We start from the raw sequence: 21,015 nt of genomic DNA, 5'->3' as shown, positions 1-21,015 counted from the left end.
TCTGTGCATTTCAGTGCCCTAATTTATTAAAAGGGAACAATAGTTCCTAAAATACTTATCTGTAAGGCTGTTGTATTATACAATAAATACAAAGCACTTAGAATTCTGAGTCATACAGAAAACACTAAAATACTAATCATGCTTAGCATTTAGAGACAATTCTCCATGGGTCGCTTGTGTTTCTGCACATCTTACAGCTGAGGCAATGGCTAACCTTTGTTCCAGACTACCTTTTAAGAATATTTATACAGCAACACTCTCGGAAAACGGTGTCTCTCTGCAGAGCAATGGGCAGGCGTGTTTGCTACCCCATTATAAGGTTTTGGTTGCTGAAACTTAGGTTCCACTCTAGTAATGCACCCCACTGCACTGCAGGTATCATCTAAACTTCTGCAGTGTCCTACTGAAACTATGGCCAAGATGCTACTATTGTTGCTGTAATAACCTGTCTACTTCTGATTTAGGAGTTTGATGTCTTCTACCAATATCAGTGAAGTAGACTAACCTATCAGCCTCAAGTAGGTTAAAATCTCCAACCCTTCTTATGCCTTGACAATTAAAAGTTACTAATGAAAGATACAGAGAATTATGAAAACATTCAAGGAACCTACACTCTCTTCAGGTCAATCTGATGCCATCCAAAAAAATTTAGACAAGTAACTTACCTTCCTGAGGCTCAGTGACAAAGCCACCAAAGACCTCATCTTGGTATCTGAAGATATCATTATGAACATAGAACTTATTTGCAACAGAGCCCTGCAATGCCAACAGAAAGTTTTCATTTATTCAGCAAACTTTTAAAATTCCACATCACCCTACACACCATCGTTCTCAACTAAAGGCAATACTGCCCACCCCAGGAGACATTTGGCAACTTCGGGAGACATTTCAGGTTTCCCATCGGGGAGGAGAGCTGACAACTACTAAGGAGAGGGCAGGGACGCTGCCAGACACCCTACGCCGCACAGGACAGCCCCACAGCAAGCAGTCACCCAGCCCCAAATGCCAATAAGGTCAAGGCTGAAAGGATCCCTGCTTTCCATTACATACTGTGTGCTTAAAATACCACCAGGTGAATATCCAAAAACTGACAAACTCTAAGTATTTAAGATGCCAAAGCCCAGACTTCAAATCATTTCTTGAACAATAAATACATATTACCAACTGCAACAGATATTTTAAAATTCACTAAATCTCTATCCAAGAATATTGACACAAGCACTCAAACGTGTAGCTAAAAAGGTTTGCCTACCCTAGGTATGAAACACCTACGTTGAAATCCAACTATGTCATTTACTAGTCATTCAATTTCTAAGGCTGTTTCTTCATCTGCAAAATGAAGGATACCAACTTGTACTTTAGAGCTTTGAATATTAAATGAGACCGTTTATGTAACAATCCATTATACTATGGTAATGTTAGGATCTTCCGCTCTAAAGGCAAAAAAGAACTAAATTTAGAATAATTAATAATCATCCCATGATTCCTTGAATATTTAGAAGTCCATCAACAATTTTAACACTATAGATAATCTAAGCCTTCCTCTAAAAATCATGACTAAAACGACTTCATGTAATTTTTCAAATAGACAACTGAGTTATTTTATATTCAAACAGTAAAATGATGGGGATTTTAGATTCACTACCCTTCAACAGAAAATTATCTGACGAATAATGCTAGAGAAAACTTTTAGTCAGCTGGTCCTCTTGGAGCCCCTTCCACATGCTCACACAGATAGGATTCCTGACTTTGTTCATTGTGGACCAGTCGAGAAGGCAGTACAAATGCAATTAATCAACATAAACCTGTAGTCCTTTCATAAGCATGATAACTAAAAAAAAAAACAGGGCTCCTTGAAGAAACAGCTGACTCCAGAACTGGGGTTGTGGCTGGAGCAGGGAGAGTGCAAGGTGAGCCTGAAACATCTGTGCCACAAACTGCCCCCCCCCCGCAAAAACCCCCCCAAAACAAACAAACAAAAAAAAACAGAAACCCGCTTGAAGGGGTTCACACTTAGCAGATCCTAGGACACTTCAGAAATCAATAAAAAATTAACTAAATCCATTAAATAAACAAAGACCCCATGATAGACAGAAGAAAAGGCAAAGTTCTTTACAGTAGAATGCCAACTAATAAATAAAGAATTAGATGATCACCATTTGTAGCCATCAGAGTAGCAACTGATTCTGGCAAGAATCAATGAATGCTAAAACTAGCGCCTAAAAGTTTGATGAAGAACAAAGTACACGCACAGTCTCAAAGAAGCACCCACAATTTACTTACTAATGAGAAAAGTAAAAGCACTAACTTTACAGTGGCAAAACCTGGTGACCATCACCTTAACTAAGTAATACTAATAATGGGACTAAATGACATCAAGTGCTACCTAATATGAGGCACTGAAAGACACGTATAACCTAAAACTAATTATAAGGAAATATCAGACAATTCAAACTGACGCATTCTACACGGTAATTTGATTGTCCTCTTTAACAACATCAATGTCTTGAAAAACAAAATATTAATGAATTATAGCAGATTAAAGGAGCCTAAAGAGACATGACAGCTATATGCAATGTGTAATTCTGAACTGAATCTTGGACAAGGAAAAAAAAATTACTATTCTTTGTATTATTGGGACAATAACCAAAATTTAAATATGGACTATAGATGGATAATTGTATTACAAATACTTCTTGAATTTGATAACTGTACTTTGGTTATGGAAGAGAAATCCTTATTCTTAAGAAGTGCTCACTTAAGTACTGGAGGATGACTGGGCATAATATCTCCAATTTTTTTTCTTTTTTTAAATTTTATTTATTTATCTAATTTTGGCTGTGCTGGGTCTTCGTTGCGGCACATGGGCTTTCTCTAGTTGCGGTGAGTGGGGACTACTCTTCGTGGTGGTGTGCGGGTTTCTCATTGAGGTGGCTTCTCTTGTTGTGGAGCATGGGCTCTAGGTGTGCAGGCTTCAGTAGTTGTGGCGTGAGGGCTCAGTAGTTGTGACTCGCGGGCTCTAGAGTGCAGGCTCAGTAGTTGTGGTGCACGGGCTTAGTTGCTCCGCGGCATGTGGGATCTTCCCAGACCAGGGATCGAACCCATGTCCCCTGCATTGGCAGGTGGATTCTTAACCACTGTGCCACCAGGGAAGTCCTCCAATTTACTTTTAAAATAGTTTAGAATTAAAAATGATAGGTAAGGGCTTCCCTGGTGGCGCAGTGGTTGAGAATCTGCCTGCCAATGCAGGGGACACGGGTTCGAGCCCTGGTCTGGGAAGATCCCACATGCCGCAGAGCAACTAGGCCCGTGAGCCACAACTACTGAGCCTGCGCGTCTGGAGCCTGTGCTCTGCAACAAGAGAGGCCACGGTAGTGAGAGGCCCGCGCACCGCGATGAAGAGTGGCCCCCGCTTCCCACAACTGGAGAAAGCCCTCGCACAGAAACGAAGACCCAACACAGCCAAAAATAAATAAATTAATTAATTAAAAAAAAAAAAAGAAAAAAAATGATAGGTAAATAGAAAAAGAATTATAAATGTGTGGGCAAATGTGGCTCTAGGTAAGATATATGTAAGAGTACTTCTGCACTATTATTTCAACTTTTCTGTATATTTAAAATTTCAAAATGAACAGTTTTTAAAAAGACATGTACAACCTTTCATTGTTATTTTTTTTTCATACCTCAGGAGCAAGGACAAAGGTCTGCATGAATCTCCTCAAAGCCTGGTTGTTATTAGAGAGCAAGCCCATCACCTGGACCACCACACCGTCATTCAGGGTGGCATGAGCATCGACATGACGGATCTTAGTGTGGCAATTGGTGAAATTTTGTGACATCACTTTCCTATGGATTTCCTAAGGAATCGAGGGAAGAGAATGCAGAATCTCCAAGAACAACAAAAAACTTTCTAACACAACAAAGATAGAGCATTTACCTGTGCACATTTAAATTACAAACTACACAGCCCCACTGTAATTTGTCTTAGTACAGTATATTCCCAATGACACCTTAACCTTAATTATTAAAATTATTGTCCTTAACTAACATAACTAAAATGTTCACAATAGATGATCCCCATGCTAAAACCTATTATCTTCTAACATAAAAAAACTTCAGAATATATCATACAAAATGAACAAAAGTGACATTATAAGCTTTTCAATGATTATCATATAAACCAAGTAGTTACTGAATACCTAAATTTCTAAACAGAAGTTGAGAAATTTGATCTTTAAATATCAACAAACGTATCAAGCATGTATCCACCTCAATTCTATGGGTTATTTTCTAGCTGCTCAACAGCCTACACGAAGCTTGTTATGCTTACTTTCTGTCCATAGACCGCATCTGCTGGCTTTCCATTTGAATCCAATCCCCCATGGACATAAGAAGAGTTCTTTCCATAAAATCTGTAAAACAGAAAGATACTTGTCATCTTCAAGTATCCTAAGACCAGGTATTTACTGTTCATGTTTGAGCCCATCTGTCTCACTAGTACATTCTTGGAGGCAGCAATGTGTTTTCTTTTTCATCTTTGTATGCAATCATATATGCATCACCTACATGTCACAACATTTGCTGAATGGGAATGAATCTGGTCAAGGAATTTTTACACGTCACAAGTTTCAGGTCTCAGGAAAGGATGATCATGTTGGGAAGGATCTTGTAGTTCATGTCAGGAAGGCCACTTAAAATAAAAGTTCCTGTTTTCACTCAAGGAGACCACAGGTAGTCTTGATATAGATGAGGACATCTATACTCTCAACCGACTTAGAGAGTCCTTTTATATCTGGGAATGCATGTGATGAGTTCCCATTAAAAACCCAGTAACTCAGGCAGATGGGTTTTAGGAGTAGTTTAACAATTTTTGCTGATGCATTAAGAGCTTCAGACGTAAATCTTCATAGCTTTAATTCACCTATATCCTCAAAATTGTCTTGTTTTCATTACAACAATACTGAATTAGGGAAGCGCCAACAACACCCCGCCCCAACACACACACTGACACACAGAAAATACCCTAACTTGGGGATAATCACTTTTAGGATTTCTTGACACTTATACTCCAAATTAACAATTTTTCACAAATAAGCCCATACATGTCATTCTACATCCTGATTGCTTTTTCCTCCAAAAAAGGGACAGATCTGGGGCCTTAAGGATCCCAAAAGTACCTTTCAACTTTCAAAGTTATTAAAAGGCTGCACATCAGCCAGTCAATCAGTTCACTGCTGGCTAATCCACTTTTCATTGCATCTAAAATGCACCTCAGAGATGAAATGTGAAAAACAGATGTGTTAGAACCAGTAAATAACAATATTGACAAGAAATTTATTTGGTTAGTTTGTTTCAACTCCTGCTCCACTTTAAATTCCAAATGTATCTAACTTCTAAAGGCACAGAATACAATTGACCAAAAAAACAACAAAAAGGGGGGAAAGAAAGGTTTAGGGCTTGTTCTATCACTTAATAGGTTTGTGAGTACCGGCAAATTTTTAACCCCTTAGTGTCTTTATCTGTAAAATGAAGTTAACTATCCTACAATGCCTTACTAAGAGGTTTTTATAAAGATCAAGAGAAAGGTAAAAGTGTTTTGGAAATGATAAAGCCTTAAAAAAAAAAACACGGGCTTCCCTGGTGGTGCAGTGGTTGGGAGTCTGCCTGCCAGTGCGGGGAACACAAGTTCGAGCCCTGGTCTGGGAGGATCCCACATGCCGCGGAGCAGCTGGGCCCGTGAGCCACAACTGCTGAGCCTGCGCGTCTGGAGCCTGTGCTCCGCAACAAGAGAGGCCGCGACAGTGAGAGGCCCGCGCACCGCGATGAAGAGTGGCCCCCGCTTGCCGCAGCTGGAGGGGGCCCTCGCACGGAGGCGAAGACCCAACACAGCCAAAATAGATAAATAAATAAATAATAATTAAAGGTACTAATAATTAAAAAAAAAAAAAAAAAACAAACACAAGTGATACTTTCCATTTTCAGAACAAGGACTCAAAACAAATTTAAAAACATTCCTTTACACCTAATAATCATGTGGTATCCAATATGCAAACTGGCAAGATACAGAAGAAAAAATAGTTCTGGTCCAACAAATACACATTTTAGAATTTCTAAAAAATATTCTAATAGGTCCACATAAACAAACTTAAGAGCTTTGTATAATGCAGCATTGTTTGTAAGAGGAAATAATGGAAGCAACTTACATATTCATCATTAGGGGATTAAAACATATGTTACACCTCTGGAAAATGAAAACCTTGTGGGTAACAAAATAAATGTGATACATGTACTACCCTTGTAAGATGATCACAGATTATCAAATAAAAAAGCTAAAACACAGTATAATAAAAAAATTTGCACCTACATAGAAAAATCATTAGCATATCAACACAAAAGTATGTGATTAAAGGAACACTCTTGCATCTTCTTCAATACATTCTTACTAAATAATTCATGATTCACCAAAAACAGCAAAACGGAAAACAAAATCAAAAGCACAAAAATTATACGTTTACATTATCAAGCATTACTTTTCTGATAATGTATAGGCAACTTAGACTAATTTTTAAATAATATTTGTATATTCTACTATTACATAATTTGAACAACCATCACTTTTTGGTACTTACAAAGCAATTTTATGCAGTAACCCTAGACGGTGCATGATGAATAAGAGAATCTTAAGGATAAGTACCCACACACTAAAACACAGCATTATATGATGCTCAGGGAAAAAAAGGTCTTACCTGTGTAGCATGTCTGGGGCCTGGTTCAGCAGTGTGTAATACTGTCTCACAAATTCCCGCCCGACCAGCAGGGGACTAGGCTTCTCCATAACCATTGCTTTGGTCAATTCAACCTGGAAAAAAAAAGTCAAGTATGTTCAACCTGAAAGATCAAGTACAAGGGGAGAAAGGGTCAGGGGAGCAGACTGAATCATTTAGCTGAGACCGACTCATAGACCAACAGGATCACTTCAGCAATTCTTGGTTTTTAAAAGGAATAAACACTATAAGAAACAAACAAAACCCACAGACCAGTGAGGTTTTATATATTCAAATTTACTGTAATCGGATGAATGCTATGGGGGAAAAAAATCACTACTAAGAATTAATTCATCATTATTCCCAATATTCAATTTCCTTAAACTTAATATAAGAACTTCAAAGGTACATATTGCCAACATGCATCCTATCATAACTTTCCCAAGCCAATAAAATCAATTAAGAGTGTTCCACTTGTAATATTACAACATATTACTATGGCAATACTAGGTTCAAGGGTGATAAATATATATTTGACAATATAGACACATACTATCACATTTTTAGTCAAACTAAATCAGAGAAATTTTTACTACCTTTAAAAATGAAAAAAAAATCTAAAATGAAAAAAACTAGGCAGAAAGTAACAAATGATGTTTTTACTCAACAAAATAATCTCTACCACCTCAAAATTATGACTTAAAGTATGCTGGAGTGTTAAGAAAGGCACCTGGCACACAGTAAATTCTCAATTACTGCCTGTTATTATTTTTTAAAAAACTCTTTCAAAAAAATATTTGGGGCTTCCGTGGTGGCGCAGTGGTTGAGTCTGCCTGCTAATGCAGGGGACACGGGTTCGAGCCCTGGTCTGGGAGGATCCCGCATGCCGCGGAGCGGCTAGGCCCGTGAGCCACAACTGCTGAGCCTGCGCGTCTGGAGCCTGTGCCCCGCAACAAGAGAGGCCGCGATAGTGAGAGGCCCGCGCACCGCGATGAAGAGTGGCCCCCGCTTGCTGCAACTAGAGAAAGCCCTCGCACAGAAACGAAGACCCAACACAGCCAAAAAAATAAATAAATAAATAAATAATTAAAGGTGCTAATAATTAAAAAAAAAAAAATTTGGCATGAGATAATCCAAGTTTTCATTTGAGGAGATAAAATCATCCCGAACTTGATAAACATAAAGGCAAACAAAGGTACGTATAATTAACTACAGTATAAAGAAACAATGAGAGAAATTGTATTTCAGTTTTCCTAAAGAATGGGCAAAATGGATCGAGTTTGGTTGGTCAATTCCTGTACAAGCAATCTGTGGAGATGTTTATCCTCATCTAGTGCATGACTGCATTATTCCTGAATACCTAGACCATTTATTACTTGTTTCACCAAGATCTAAGAAACTAGACTAATAACATCAACCTAATTGCACCCTTTGATACTGCCAAGTAGTCTCATTATAATATAAATTTCTAAATAATATTTTATCAAATATTGCTTCCCACATCCAATCTTCCCATGAAAAATGATGAAAATCCTCCAGGTTATATATGAAAGGTAAGAAAAATAAAAACTTATAGACCACATCTGGAACTTCTCCTTTCCCTGTGAGATTATCTAGATAATTCAAATTAAAAAAAAAAACTCAGTTTGATTACCATTATCATCAGTGTTTTATTTCAGGTCATTGCCATAAAGCCAAGAAAGTTAACATATTTATACAGTAAATTGATCTTTACCTCATTTGTGAATTTTTCTTTAACTGTTATACTTCTGAAGCTTGTCAGAGAAATCCGTATCATTCACCGAGTTTCTTTATTAGTTTAACAGTTTAATATAACTGAATATTTTGCAAACTAGGTTCTCAATTAGCATTTTAAAATGTTCCAAACAGATGGTACTTTATTCCAGGGTTACCTCAAATAGCCTTGCATACTCCCAAGGCTTATATTCACACTATGGTTCCATTAAGGTGGAAACTCCAGCTCAAGTCTCTCCTTTAAGCTCTTCTATAATAAATATCAACCAATCAGCTCGAGGGAAATGGTAGCAGTATTTAAAAATAATCTTTCTGTCAATTATATCTCAATAATTGAGAAAAAAAGAAATAAATAATATTCCATGTGCGTAAATACACATAGCATTTTAGTGAAAAGAAACTATATTGCTTCAATATTAAAAAAAAAAAAAAAAAGGACTGATTCTTAAAATAGCCGAAAGCATCAAGAATTCTACGTAAGTCATGGTCAGATAAAAATAACATTTTGAAAGAAGGCTGCAAGCTTCTTTGAAGTCATAAAGTTTCTTAAGATTAGAGACCATTTCTTATGCAACTTTCTAGCCCTAAAACTTAAGAGTGTCTGACACACTCAGGAATAAAAAGCTTTCTTTCATTCATCATTCTCAACACAAGTGGAGATTAGAATTTTATAAAAGCAAAACAGACTTCTGATCATCCATTTGTCAGACTGAACTATCAGGTTGTCCAGAATTCAGATTATGACCGCAGATACATTTTTTTTTCAATGATTAAGAAAAGGCCAAAGAGAAAACTAAGCTACGGTGCTAAAAAAACAAAAGCTGCCTGAGACGGAACAGACTGGGAAGGACTGGAGGGGAACTGGCTGGGGTGAGAGGACTGTATGCATTTGGGTGATGGCTACCTGTATACAACTAAAAAAACTTTTCAAACTAAACCCTTAAATTCTATTAATTTTGTGGTTTGTAAATTATGCCTCAAAAAATCTAAATAAAAATGCTTCCACATTAAAAAAAATCCTGAAGACATCATAAAATGTTTTAGAATAATTAAGAGTACTGAACCACCCAATAGCACCAGTGACTACAAAATGTTTAGGGAAGTTCTTCAGTAATCTAAGACCATCCACTGAAAGTTTTGTGAATAACCTTGTCTATTTGATCATCATTCTCAGTAAAAAAAAAAAAATGCAGAAAATTTTGGCAATTTGAGCCCAAAAGATTTAGTCTATACAAATAGACTCAATCAATTCTCATTAGAAAAAGTTTATTTGGTAAATCACCACCCTGAAATCTCCACCTTTATTTCTGGTCCAAACATAAAACAGAAGCTATGAGAAATATGTAAACTAACATCATACCCTCCTGAAAATAAAGTCTTTAATCTCACCCTCGTTCATTAGAACTCTCAATTCTGTCAAATCTAAAATAATGAAAGTAAACAAAATCAAATGGCATCATCTCAGAAAAGCTGATGTTTTACCAGTTACTGATCCACTGTGACAATTAGAAACTATGCATACCAATGAAAATACATGCTAAAAATACATGAGATCCTCCCTCATTTATTAAATACTCCTGAAACACTGTGTCCTTTTAGAAGAGGCTTTACAAATTTATAATACTATGGATTCTGGCTGTTCCTTATATAACAGCATATGCCAATGGATACATTATTGGTTGGACTATGAAGCATGTACCAAAATCAGAAATAAGAGACAAACTAGATAGTCTTATTATTTTAATTATCAACAGCAATTCCCCCTTCCCCATGCTGATGTGAAGACTGGAAGACTTCCTAAAAGATACATGCCACTCTCCCAAGACAAAGTAAGTTCATTGAACATTCCAAGTAATTCCAAATTGGAGATCACTCCCTTGCAACACTGCTTTCAGATCTACAGGATAAACCTTTTGGGGTATATATTACAAATCACTCAAAAGTAATATTCCTAAAAATGATATAAAATAAAATCATTGTGGTCTAGAAAGATCAGTGATGAAAGAAACAGGACCTAGGAAGAATAAAGGGGGAAGAAGCAAATCACTCACTTCCACTAAAGTTTACTTTCCATTAATTTTATATCCAAGTTTGAAATATTGTGAATGTCATAATATGCCAAAATTGTACTCTACAAAGGGGACAAGAAAAATACATTTTAAAAATTATACTTTCCCTTAAAATTTTTTTCAAGAAATACTGAAAAAGTCCTAGTTTAGGGAAAGGGGAAGAACAGAACAGTTCTTGACCTCAAGAAGTAAAGAAAAACTTGGCCACTTAGAAATACTTAAGGAAGCAAAGATAGTAAACAATACCTTCAGTTTACCAGTTCTAACTGAACTGGTAAATCTAAGACCAGTAAGATATAACAAATGAACAGTGAAACCGAGTGCTCTACTTTAAAACAGTGAATGAGTATTTGAGATGCAACAAAAGGAAACCTTCAAATTTTCTCTGACCAATTCTCACTGGGCAAAATTCTAACACTAGTTGTGCTCCTGAGCTAGTAACAATCTCTGGTGCCCTCAGTTCTTTCATCTTTAAAATTAAAATCATAACTGCAAGAATTAAGTGTCTGGTAGTAAGCAATAAATGTTAGCTGTTACTATTACTTTTACTATTATAACTATTAACTATATAGTGAAAGAAAACATTTCTACATCCCACCATTTTCTGTCACCCAGAAGATTATTTAGCTATTTTGCTAGCAAAATAAAAAGAGGATTATCTCCTGAGAGAATAAGAATTTTTCTAGAGTACCTTGGACTATGGAAGCCCAAGCACTTAATGTAAAACTACTGTTTAGTGAACTTCTAGGTTGACTTGATGACTGCAGTGGTCTACTCATGAATGCCACAGAGTCACCTGAGTGCCCACAGAATGTAACTGGCCCAATTAAACTGTAAAACCAAATGACGTGCACATCTTAATATCTTAACTTTTAAAACATGCATCATGAAGCTACAATAATTTTAGGTACGTTTATGCTATGTTAGATATAAAAATTTCTGCTCTCTTTAAAAAAACATATATAAAGCATTAAGTTTTACTTTTCTGTTGAACACTGCTAAAAATTTATTTTATTCTTAGGCTAGGAAAATAAGTTTGCTGAAGTATTTCTAAAACAATTTTTATTCATCACAGTCATAAAGAATATTTCCCCTGAGAAAAACTACAAGAAAATATGAATCAAAATGTTTATCTCACATTAGCAACCTAAAAACTGAGAATACTGACCACTTCTTTTTTTGGGAGGGGGGGGGAAGGGGAGTGTTTATATTATGAAATAATCCATACAAAAAGTACTATATAAAAAACACAAGGTGTAAATACATACAACATAAGGTTTAAAGGTATTCACCGTTTCATTACCTGTGTTATAGAAAATTATATTTTGTTCCATATAATATATATAAAACATTTTTAAAGGAATACTATGTACCTGTTAAAAAGAATAAAATTCATAGACCTCTGAATTGCTGGAATGTCCTGGGATGAACATGAATTACTTTCAGAATAAAAGAAAAAGAAAAACGCAACAAATGGTACCAACATCCAATAATTTATGACCTGTTATCTTACATATTCTAGCTCTTAAAACAAAATGATCTTTAAAAATCCCTGTAAGGGACTTCCCTGGTGGCGCAGTGGTTAAGAATCCGCCTGCCAATGCAGGGGACACAGGTTCGATCCTTGGTCCGGGAAGATCCCACATGCCGCAGAGCAACTAAGCCTGTGGGTCACAACTACTGAGCCTGCGCTCTAGGGTCCGCGAGCCACAGCTACTGATGCCCGCGCACCTAGAGCCCTGTGCTCTGCAATGAGAAGCCAAAGCAATGAGAACCCCACGCACCACAAGGAAGAGTAGCCCCCGCTTGCCGCCAACTAGAGAAAGCCCACGTGCAGCAAAAAAGGCCCAAAGCAGCCAAAAATAAATAAATAAAATAAATTTAAAAGAAAAAAAAATTCCCCTTAAGTTCACAATTCCATAAACTAACTCCACACTGTGTGATTTTAATTAGTCCAAGTGGGATACTTTAACAGATCTGAGGACCACAGAACATCTCTCTGTATTTATTAGCAGCAAGTAGAGATGGTCCAATTTAAACTTTTTCATGATGCAGGAAGTTTCTATCTGGTTACTTTCTCCCAACTTTCAGGATTAAGGTCTTAGAGCAGAGCAATCTCCTAAAAAGCTCTTGGTTTCATCTCTAAATTTGTCTTATGATATCTATGTACTTTGCTTTTTTAAAGGATTATATCAGAATATTTTCTGATAAGTTTTCCAGTTTTAGGAAAGATTCGCTTCTGGCTTCTAATAGTATAATTTTTCCAATAGCATCACTTCGTGTTGGCCTTAGGATCCATCAAAGCAAACAATAAAAGCATGACTAAGGTAGTTTACAAAAAAAGTTTGAGGCAACAGAGTTGATATTAGTTACCTACAAGGAGTGAAGAATATAATTTTTATACTTTTCTTACCTTATTTGTAAAGCATGCAACATCAATGAGTGCTATTCTAAAAAAAACACACACACACGGAAATGTCAATACCTCACATACTAACATAATCACTGATCTGTTTTTACTAGTTGACCCTGATTTGTGAAATATTCAATACTTCTCTAACTTTCAAAAGACTCACTTAGCCCAATTTAACTAGACTGCATGGCAACTTTAAAGAAATTCCACATCAATTTTGTTGAAATTCAGAGAAATGTTAAAGGTGCTTCTTTTAACTGAGTCTAATAGAGCTGTGAGAATTTATGTTCCAAGAACAGGGAAGCATTAAGACCAACTATAATCCACATGAATTTTTAAATAGTAGATAGAGCTTACTCTTTCTAATAATAGCAAAAAAGCAAAATGTCTTAATAACTCAAGATCTGTAAGTGCCCACTGTAAGTTAAGAAAAAGCACAGCATCATACTCTAAGAGATTAATATGCAGAATGGATATAGAACTCCCACACAGATCATTAAAACAAAGAATAACCTGAGAGAAAAACAAGCAAAGAAATGGAACAGGCAACTCTCAGGAAAGTAAACGGGCAACAACAAAAGATAAAGTAAGTAACTAGTAAAATGCATATTAAAACTTATCACTTCTCACAGGAGATCCTCCAAAGTATTAAAATATCACTCAGTATCAAACACTGGAAAGCAAGTAATGAAAAAAGAACCTGCAAAACTGCTGAGTGTCATCTGGTACAACCACGGTGGAGAACAACTCTGCAATTGTCTAACAAAATTAAAACCAATCTGATGAATCCAGCAATTCTCTTGTAGATTGATATATAAACAAGAGAAACTCACCCATTTGCACAAGATATAAACAGAGAAATTAAATGCCACCCTATTTCTGAAACATAAGACAGATAACAATTCACATATACGTCAAAGGGGTAATGGATTAAGTTGTAGTTTATTCACATCATGGAGAGGCCCGTATGTAAGATAATCATATGGGCACTTAAAAGATTAAAAAGTGATACAATTGATAATTACGCCAGTTTAACTGGAGTGAATTAGGAGTGTTCCTGGGAAACTGAGATATAAAGTCACCCTATTTATAGCAGTCATAAAGTCAGCATGAACTAGATCTCAGAAACAAAAAAAGTCCGGCTTGCCTGGTGGCGCAGTGGTTAAGAATCCGCCTGCCAGGGCTTCCCTGGTGGCGCAGTGGTTGAGAATCTGCCTGCCAATGCAGGGGACACAGGTTCGAGCCCTGGTCTGGGAAGATCCCACATGCCGCGGAGCAACTAGGCCCGTGAGCCACAACTACTGAGCCTGCGCGTCTGGAGCCTGTGCTCTGCAACAAGAGAGGCCGCGACAGCGAGAGGCCCGCGCACCGCAATGAAGAGTGGCCCCCGCTCGCCACAACTAGAGAAAGCCCTCGCACAGAAACGAAGATCCAACACACCCATAAAATAAAAATAAATTAATTAATTAAAAAAAAAAAAAAAAAAAGAATCCACCTGCCAATGCAGAGGACACGGATTCGAGCCCTGGTCCGGGAAGATCCCACATGCCGCGGAGCAACTAAGCCCATGCGCCACAGCTACTGAGTCTATGCTCTAGAGCCTGCGAGCCACAACTACTGAAGCCTGCGCGCCTAGAGCCCGTGCTCCACAACAAGGGAAGCCACCGCAATGAGAAGCCCGCACGCCACAACAAAGAGTAGTCCCGGCTCGCCACAACTAGAGAAAGCCCGCGCGCAGCAACGAAGACCCTACGCAGCCAAAAATAAAAAAAAAATAATTTTTTAAAAAATAAACACATCAGCTTGGAATTAAAAAAAAGAAACAAAAAGTCACTTGCCAAATAAGTACTGTATGATAGCCTTGAAATGTTTAAGTGTTTTTAGTATACACAAAACAATAGCAGTATTGTTCATAGATACATCAGTAAATTTATTTTTAAAACAGTCTGGATGTAAAAATAGACAAATAGATCCATGAAACAGGATAAAGAAATATATTCACACATAAATGGACAATTGATTTCCAAAAGTGCAGACAATTCAGTAGAAAAAGGATACTCTTTTCAACAAATGGTGCTGGAACAACTGCACATCCATATATAGAAATAAAGAGAACCTCAATTCAAGACTCACAGAATGGGGCTTCCCTGGTGGCGCAGTGGTTGAGAATCTGCCTGCCAATGCAGGGGACACGGGTTCGAGCCCTGGTCTGGGAAGATCCCACATGCCGCGGAGCAACTGGGCCCGTGAGCCATAATTACTGAGCCTGCGCGTCTGGAGCCTGTGCTCTGCAACAAGAGAGGCCACTATAGTGAGAGGCCCGCGCACCGCGATGAGGAGTGGCCCCCACTTGCCACAACTAGAGAAAGCCCTCGCACAGAAACGAAGACCCAACACAGCCATAAGTAAATAAATAAATAAATTAAAAAAAAAAAAAAAAAAAAAAGACTCACAGAATATTAAAATTTACTTAATAGTTTTAGGTTTTACCTAAAACTATAAAACTTCTAAAGAAAATCTGAATGACAGTGAGTCATTTTTGGATACAACACTAAAAACGTGATCTATAAGAGCACAGATTGATAATGTGAACTCCATCAAAATTAAAACCTTCCAGGGACTTCCCTGGCGGTCCAGTGGTTAAGACTCCGCGCTTCTACTGCAGGGGGTGCAGGTCTGATCCCTGGTCAGGGAAGTAGGATCTCGTATGTCGCACAGCATAGCCAAAATAAACAAATAAATAAAAACTTTCACTTTGCAAAGACACTATCAAGAGAATGAAAAGGCAAAGCAGGCTTGAGGTAACTATTTGCAAAGCAACTTGTATACAGAATATATTAAAGAACTCTCAAAACTGAAAAAAAACTAAAAAATATGAGCGAAAAGTCTGAGGAGACAATTCAACAAAGAAATTATTCGAATGTCAAATAAGCACACGAAAAATGCTGAACATCAACACTGTTAGTAATTATAGAAATGCAAATTAAAACCACAGTAAAGTACCACTACACACCTGTCAGAATGACAACTTAAAAGGCTGATAATACAGCGTTGGCCAGGGTATCGAGGAAATGGAACCCTCAAACATTGCTGGCGGGAATGTAAAATGGTACAACCACGTTGTAAAAGTTAGGCAGTTTCTTAAGAAGTTTTATTTGTAATAGCTAAAGGCTGGAAACAAACCAATGTCCATCAACAGGTGAATGGATAAACAAATTGTGGTATATTTACAGAATAGAACAAACAGTATTACTCAGCAATTTTTTTTTAAAAAGCACATATTGTATGATTCCATTTACATAAAAATTCTAGAAAGTATAAACTGATCTTCAGTGACAGAAAGCAGATAAGGGATCCCTGGGGGCAGAAGAGGAGGGAGAGTGGATAGGAAAGACGGAATGCAAAGGAGCATGAGAAAACTTTTGGGGATGATAGCTATTTTCACTATCTTGATTGTGGTGGTTTCATAGGTATAAACAATGCCAAAAGCTATCAGATTCTACACTTGAAATATGTGCAGTTTACTGTATGTCAATTATACCTCAATAAAGCTGTTTTTTAACCCATCAATATAATAGCTTGGAAAGACAAAAGGTCGTCTCAGGGGAAGAGAGCAGAATGGGAACCTGTACCGGAAAAAAAAGCAAATTTAAAAGAGTAACTCAAAATGTTAACTGTCAATTCTGAGTACAATGACATTTAAGGGATCTTTTTACTCTATTGTAATAACCTATCTAAAACACTACGGAAAAATAAACAGCGAGAGTTTCTGTGTACTAACATGAATATGTTGTAAATTTTGTTGCAAAGTTATGCTATGTATTCCAACATTTGAAATTTGGCTTAGTTATGAGAAATAAAAATGCTTTCCCAGACCAGAGAAGAAACTACAGAAACCAAGCCGCTTCTGCTCAGAGCAAGAGCGGCATGAACTATCACTACATCTACTACTGTTCAATCTATTTTCCAAACTCTTGACATTTACCACCTGTCACTCTCCTTCAAAATTCTTCCTGACAACTCCTTGGAGACACAGGACAGGCAAAATACAACATGAGCCTGAAAGTACCTGATAAAGAAAGAAAATGCTTAAAAAAACAAACAAAAAAAAAAATAGGGGAACATCAAAAGAATACAAGAGTCAAAACTGGAACAATTCAAAAAATAAAGTAATAAGTAAAAAACCAAAAATAAGTTAGGAAAACACTGGATTACAACCCCAAAGAATATCCATGAGCCTATACTGACATAACTAAAAATTTAAAAATTAATGGGTAAGTAGTGTTAAAAAATGGGAAAATGAAGAATTAAAAAAATGGGGAGAAGAGACAAATCTTTCTTACCTAAGAATTTCAAATGATGGAGAAGAAACAAGGGAAATAAAGAATCACCATGAGAACACCACCATAAGAGCTGCAGGCAAGATCCACTAATGAATGCTAACATTAAGCAGGGAAACTAGAGAAACAGAATATCTGCCTAAGTTCAAAGTGTTTCCCCCAAAATGTTTAGTAACTACAGCGGTAGCTTTAATATATGTCTACAAATTCAAAGATTTTCCTCCTTTAGTGACTAGCTTCTAATGAAAAGAATATGGAAAGGAAAAAAATACTAACCTGGTACACACCACTTTAATCAAGTGATCAAGGTTAAATTCAACCAGGAATGGTATTACGTGCCCCGTGATGCGGTAAGAAGGCTAAGTCACCTCTGTGGTATTCTTCCCAAAATCCATAACCTCAGTCTACTCAACACCAAGTATAACCAAACTGAGATCAAGTGTCAAGGTCATTAAAGAGAAAGAAAATACAAGAAACTGTCACAGATCAGAGAAGAGAAACCAAGGAGACATGAGGACTAACTGCAATGTGGTATCCTGGATTGGATCCTAGAACAGAAAAAAAGGACATTAGTGGAAAAACTAAGGAAATCCATATAAGGTCAATCCTTTGTTAATAATACTTTATCAATGTCAATTTATTTTTGAAAAATGTACCATGATTAGGTGAGATGTTAACATTAGTGAAGTTGGGTAAGGGGTATACAAGACATGGCTGTATTGCAACTTGTCTGTAAATCCAAAATTACCTCAAAAAACACGTTTCCTCAAGAGAAAAAAATTCAAGGACTGAGAAACTTAATTCACTAACTTTTCTTGATTTTTAACATCCCTTCCCCAATCCAGCATTAAAAGCTAGTCAGCTAGGTTTATAATTAAGCAACAATCTGTCCTTTCTCACCAAGATGAAAAAATACCGTTAACTATATACTAATGCTTCATCTACGAAATTCCTTAAAAACATGAATTTCCTATGCTTTAGATCTCATAAAGCATAGGTGGATGTATGCCAGGAATCCCGAGGCGTAAGCTCAAGATAGTCCATAAACATGGGATATACTTGAGGCGCAGCTGCTAAAACAAACAAACAAACAAAAAACCCTGGAAAGGCAGGTAGGTGCCACTGATGCCTTCTAAAACCTTCAAAGATTTTTTGAATAAGGAAATTCTAAAACCTTCAAAGTTTCTGAACAAGGAAATATATCTAGCACATATCCTTACCAGTTACACCACTTGATTTACAAAATAGTTTAGACAACTATTTAGGTTACAGAGCTCCAGGTCTTATAAGCAAAAACATGAGAATACCTAAGATGTGTGAATGCACTTTAAAAATACATAAACAGCTATACAAATAAGCAATGATGCTGCCACAAAGCCACTTAACAGCCACCAAGGATGACATTCCTACTAAGCTGAAGTGTGTCCCATCTAGGAAGCCAGCTTTTTTTCTCTGAACCATCTCTAACCATCTCTAATATTTACTTTTTATTAAATACCTGAAATACAGCACCCAGGCTAAACAGCCAAGCAATATGACATAACAGATTGGCCAGAAGGCAGAAGTGGAAATCTATCACTTAAAATCTAAAGACCTGATTTTATTTACAAAGGCCACAGCCTACAAGAGAACTTTTAATAACTTTCTGCTTTGTTAAGCCCCCTCTTCCCACTCTTCATGTGCAGATTTTTCCTAACTCTTCACCGTATCATCAGGCTTGCAATTAAGCTTTCCCAACCAAAGCCAGATAGGGTGACCAAGAATACTATAAATAAATAAATAAACAAACAAACAGAAAGCTGACTTTTGAGATTTAAAAACAAACTTAGTTGTTCACCACAGCGTGATCACCAACTACAAGTGTGATTACAGTTGCTGAATCTTAAATTTAACTCCATGGCTGGAAGGATAGTACTGTACTAAAGGTCCCACTAGATGTTAAAAACTGATTACTGGTGGGGGGGGGGGGGGGTGGTTCTTAGCTACCTACTTTAACAATTATCTCCCTCTTTAAAGTCAGTAAATTTTGTCCAAGGAAGTCTTAAAGCGCAATTAAATGAATATACAATGCACATTTGAATTTTGAAGTATTTTAAGAAACAAATCTAACTGCAAAATGTTGAAAGATCAAGTGGGTAATGTTAGTAAACTGGCAAAAAGAAAAACTGGTCTAGGTCACACATTCAGGCTTTATAACAAATTTCATTTTTTAACACTGCCCCATCCGTCCTAAGAACCATATACAATTCACAAACCTATAAAAATTTAAAACAAACTTCTGCTCTTTACTTTCTAGGCAAAGTACTGAAACAAGTTAAAAAAAATGTAAATTACCAAAAACTGCTGTGAAGTAGGTCACCAAGAAACATTACCAAATCTCCTGATGTTCCCTTAGCAGACTGTCAGCTGAGAACAGCAAACTAAAGTGAGTTAAATAAAAGAACAAAGAACTACCTACTTTTCTACCAGTTAGAAGAAATACAAAAGCTTAAATTCAAAGGATTTAACAGCAAAAGTAACCTCTAGCTTGGATTGAAGACAGGCAGACAAGTCTTGTATTATCACAATTTGCTTCAATTCATTTGTTCTTGATCAATGAATACACAGGCGATCAACTGGGCTACCGATCTGTGAAATACCAGCTTTCATATTCCTACCCAAGCGATAACCATTTGCCTGAAGCCAAGAACAGTATTTTTTAAAATATCTAAAGGGGAAACTAACAAAAATTTCCCTCAATTAATACACAAAGAACTTTCATTCTGATATATTTCACCTCAAGGAATAATCAGTGGACTCATTAACAGTTTAAATGTAGGTCATTAGTGTTTTAACATTTGATAACTTAAAATGCTAATTCAATAGCTAACTGGTGTATAAATGCAGGTAACTGGAATTGCTACAAGAAGGCAAGTTCCAAAGAAAACAATGTTATACTCTAAAGCTATCTGTCATTCATGGCAACACCAACAAAGGTGCTGGAACCTGTCCACAAGCTATTTTGATCCTGTATCTACTGCTACTTTCTGTTAAGAAATATGGAAATTACTGGGTAAATGGAAACACAAATGTTTGTTTCCTCATAGCTTTTTAATTTACTTACAAAGATGTAAATTATGTGTTCCCTCTGGCAGCAACTTCTTATACAAAGACCAATTCTAAAAAGTGTCTGCACAAACAAAATAGATAAACTTCTTTAAAAAAAAAAAGAGAAAGAAAAATGGTCGACAGCCATTCCAATCAAAATTAATTCAGAAGAGCTAGCTCCAAAACTTTTAATGTGGCTTTAGCTCAAGTAGAGACATTTGTGATGCAAAGTAATGATTCGGACCTGCAACACAGGAACATTTATTATTTCATTAAGTCAAGGAATAAACTGGCTTTAAAAAAATCTCAGATATAACTCTACTAGAAAAATTTACACTCAAGTCTTTGAAGGTGTCTTCTACGTTTGCATATAACAGGAGCATACACACAACGCTAAATAAATGTACGTAGACAAGTTTTCATCCACGGAAGTTCCCAACTGCCATAAGGGTAAGATTTCCAACACCTCTCAATCACCCCTAATTCACCTAGCTGAGGCTCCACAGAGGTCAAATTTGTACTGTAACTGGGCTCCAAGCTTTCCACTCCAATTTCAAATTTTCACTTATACGTCACGGCCAGATCTG

The 21,015-nt window shown here is 36.7% G+C and overlaps 1 protein-coding gene across 1 annotated transcript in view; it reads right to left on the bottom strand.

The window, feature by feature from the left end:
• The window catches only part of G3BP1 (G3BP stress granule assembly factor 1), a 31,566-nt gene that overhangs the window by 9,127 nt on the left and 1,424 nt on the right, over window positions 1-21,015 (bottom strand). Inside the window, exons 2-5 of the mRNA XM_082379125.1 lie at window positions 6,747-6,859; window positions 4,331-4,412; window positions 3,684-3,857; window positions 666-756 (exon numbers count right to left, since the gene is read on the bottom strand). Of these exons, the coding sequence (XP_082235251.1) occupies window positions 666-756; window positions 3,684-3,857; window positions 4,331-4,412; window positions 6,747-6,841 (442 nt within the window). The 5' untranslated portion in view covers window positions 6,842-6,859. The remainder of the gene's footprint in view (window positions 1-665; window positions 757-3,683; window positions 3,858-4,330; window positions 4,413-6,746; window positions 6,860-21,015) is intronic.

This window comes from Balaenoptera borealis (genome assembly GCF_965194805.1).
Source record: "Balaenoptera borealis genome assembly, chromosome: 2".
In the NCBI taxonomy this organism is placed as follows: domain Eukaryota; kingdom Metazoa; phylum Chordata; class Mammalia; order Artiodactyla; family Balaenopteridae; genus Balaenoptera; species Balaenoptera borealis.
Note: the sequence above shows the minus strand (reverse complement) of the source record. Positions and strands in the feature narration are given on the sequence as shown.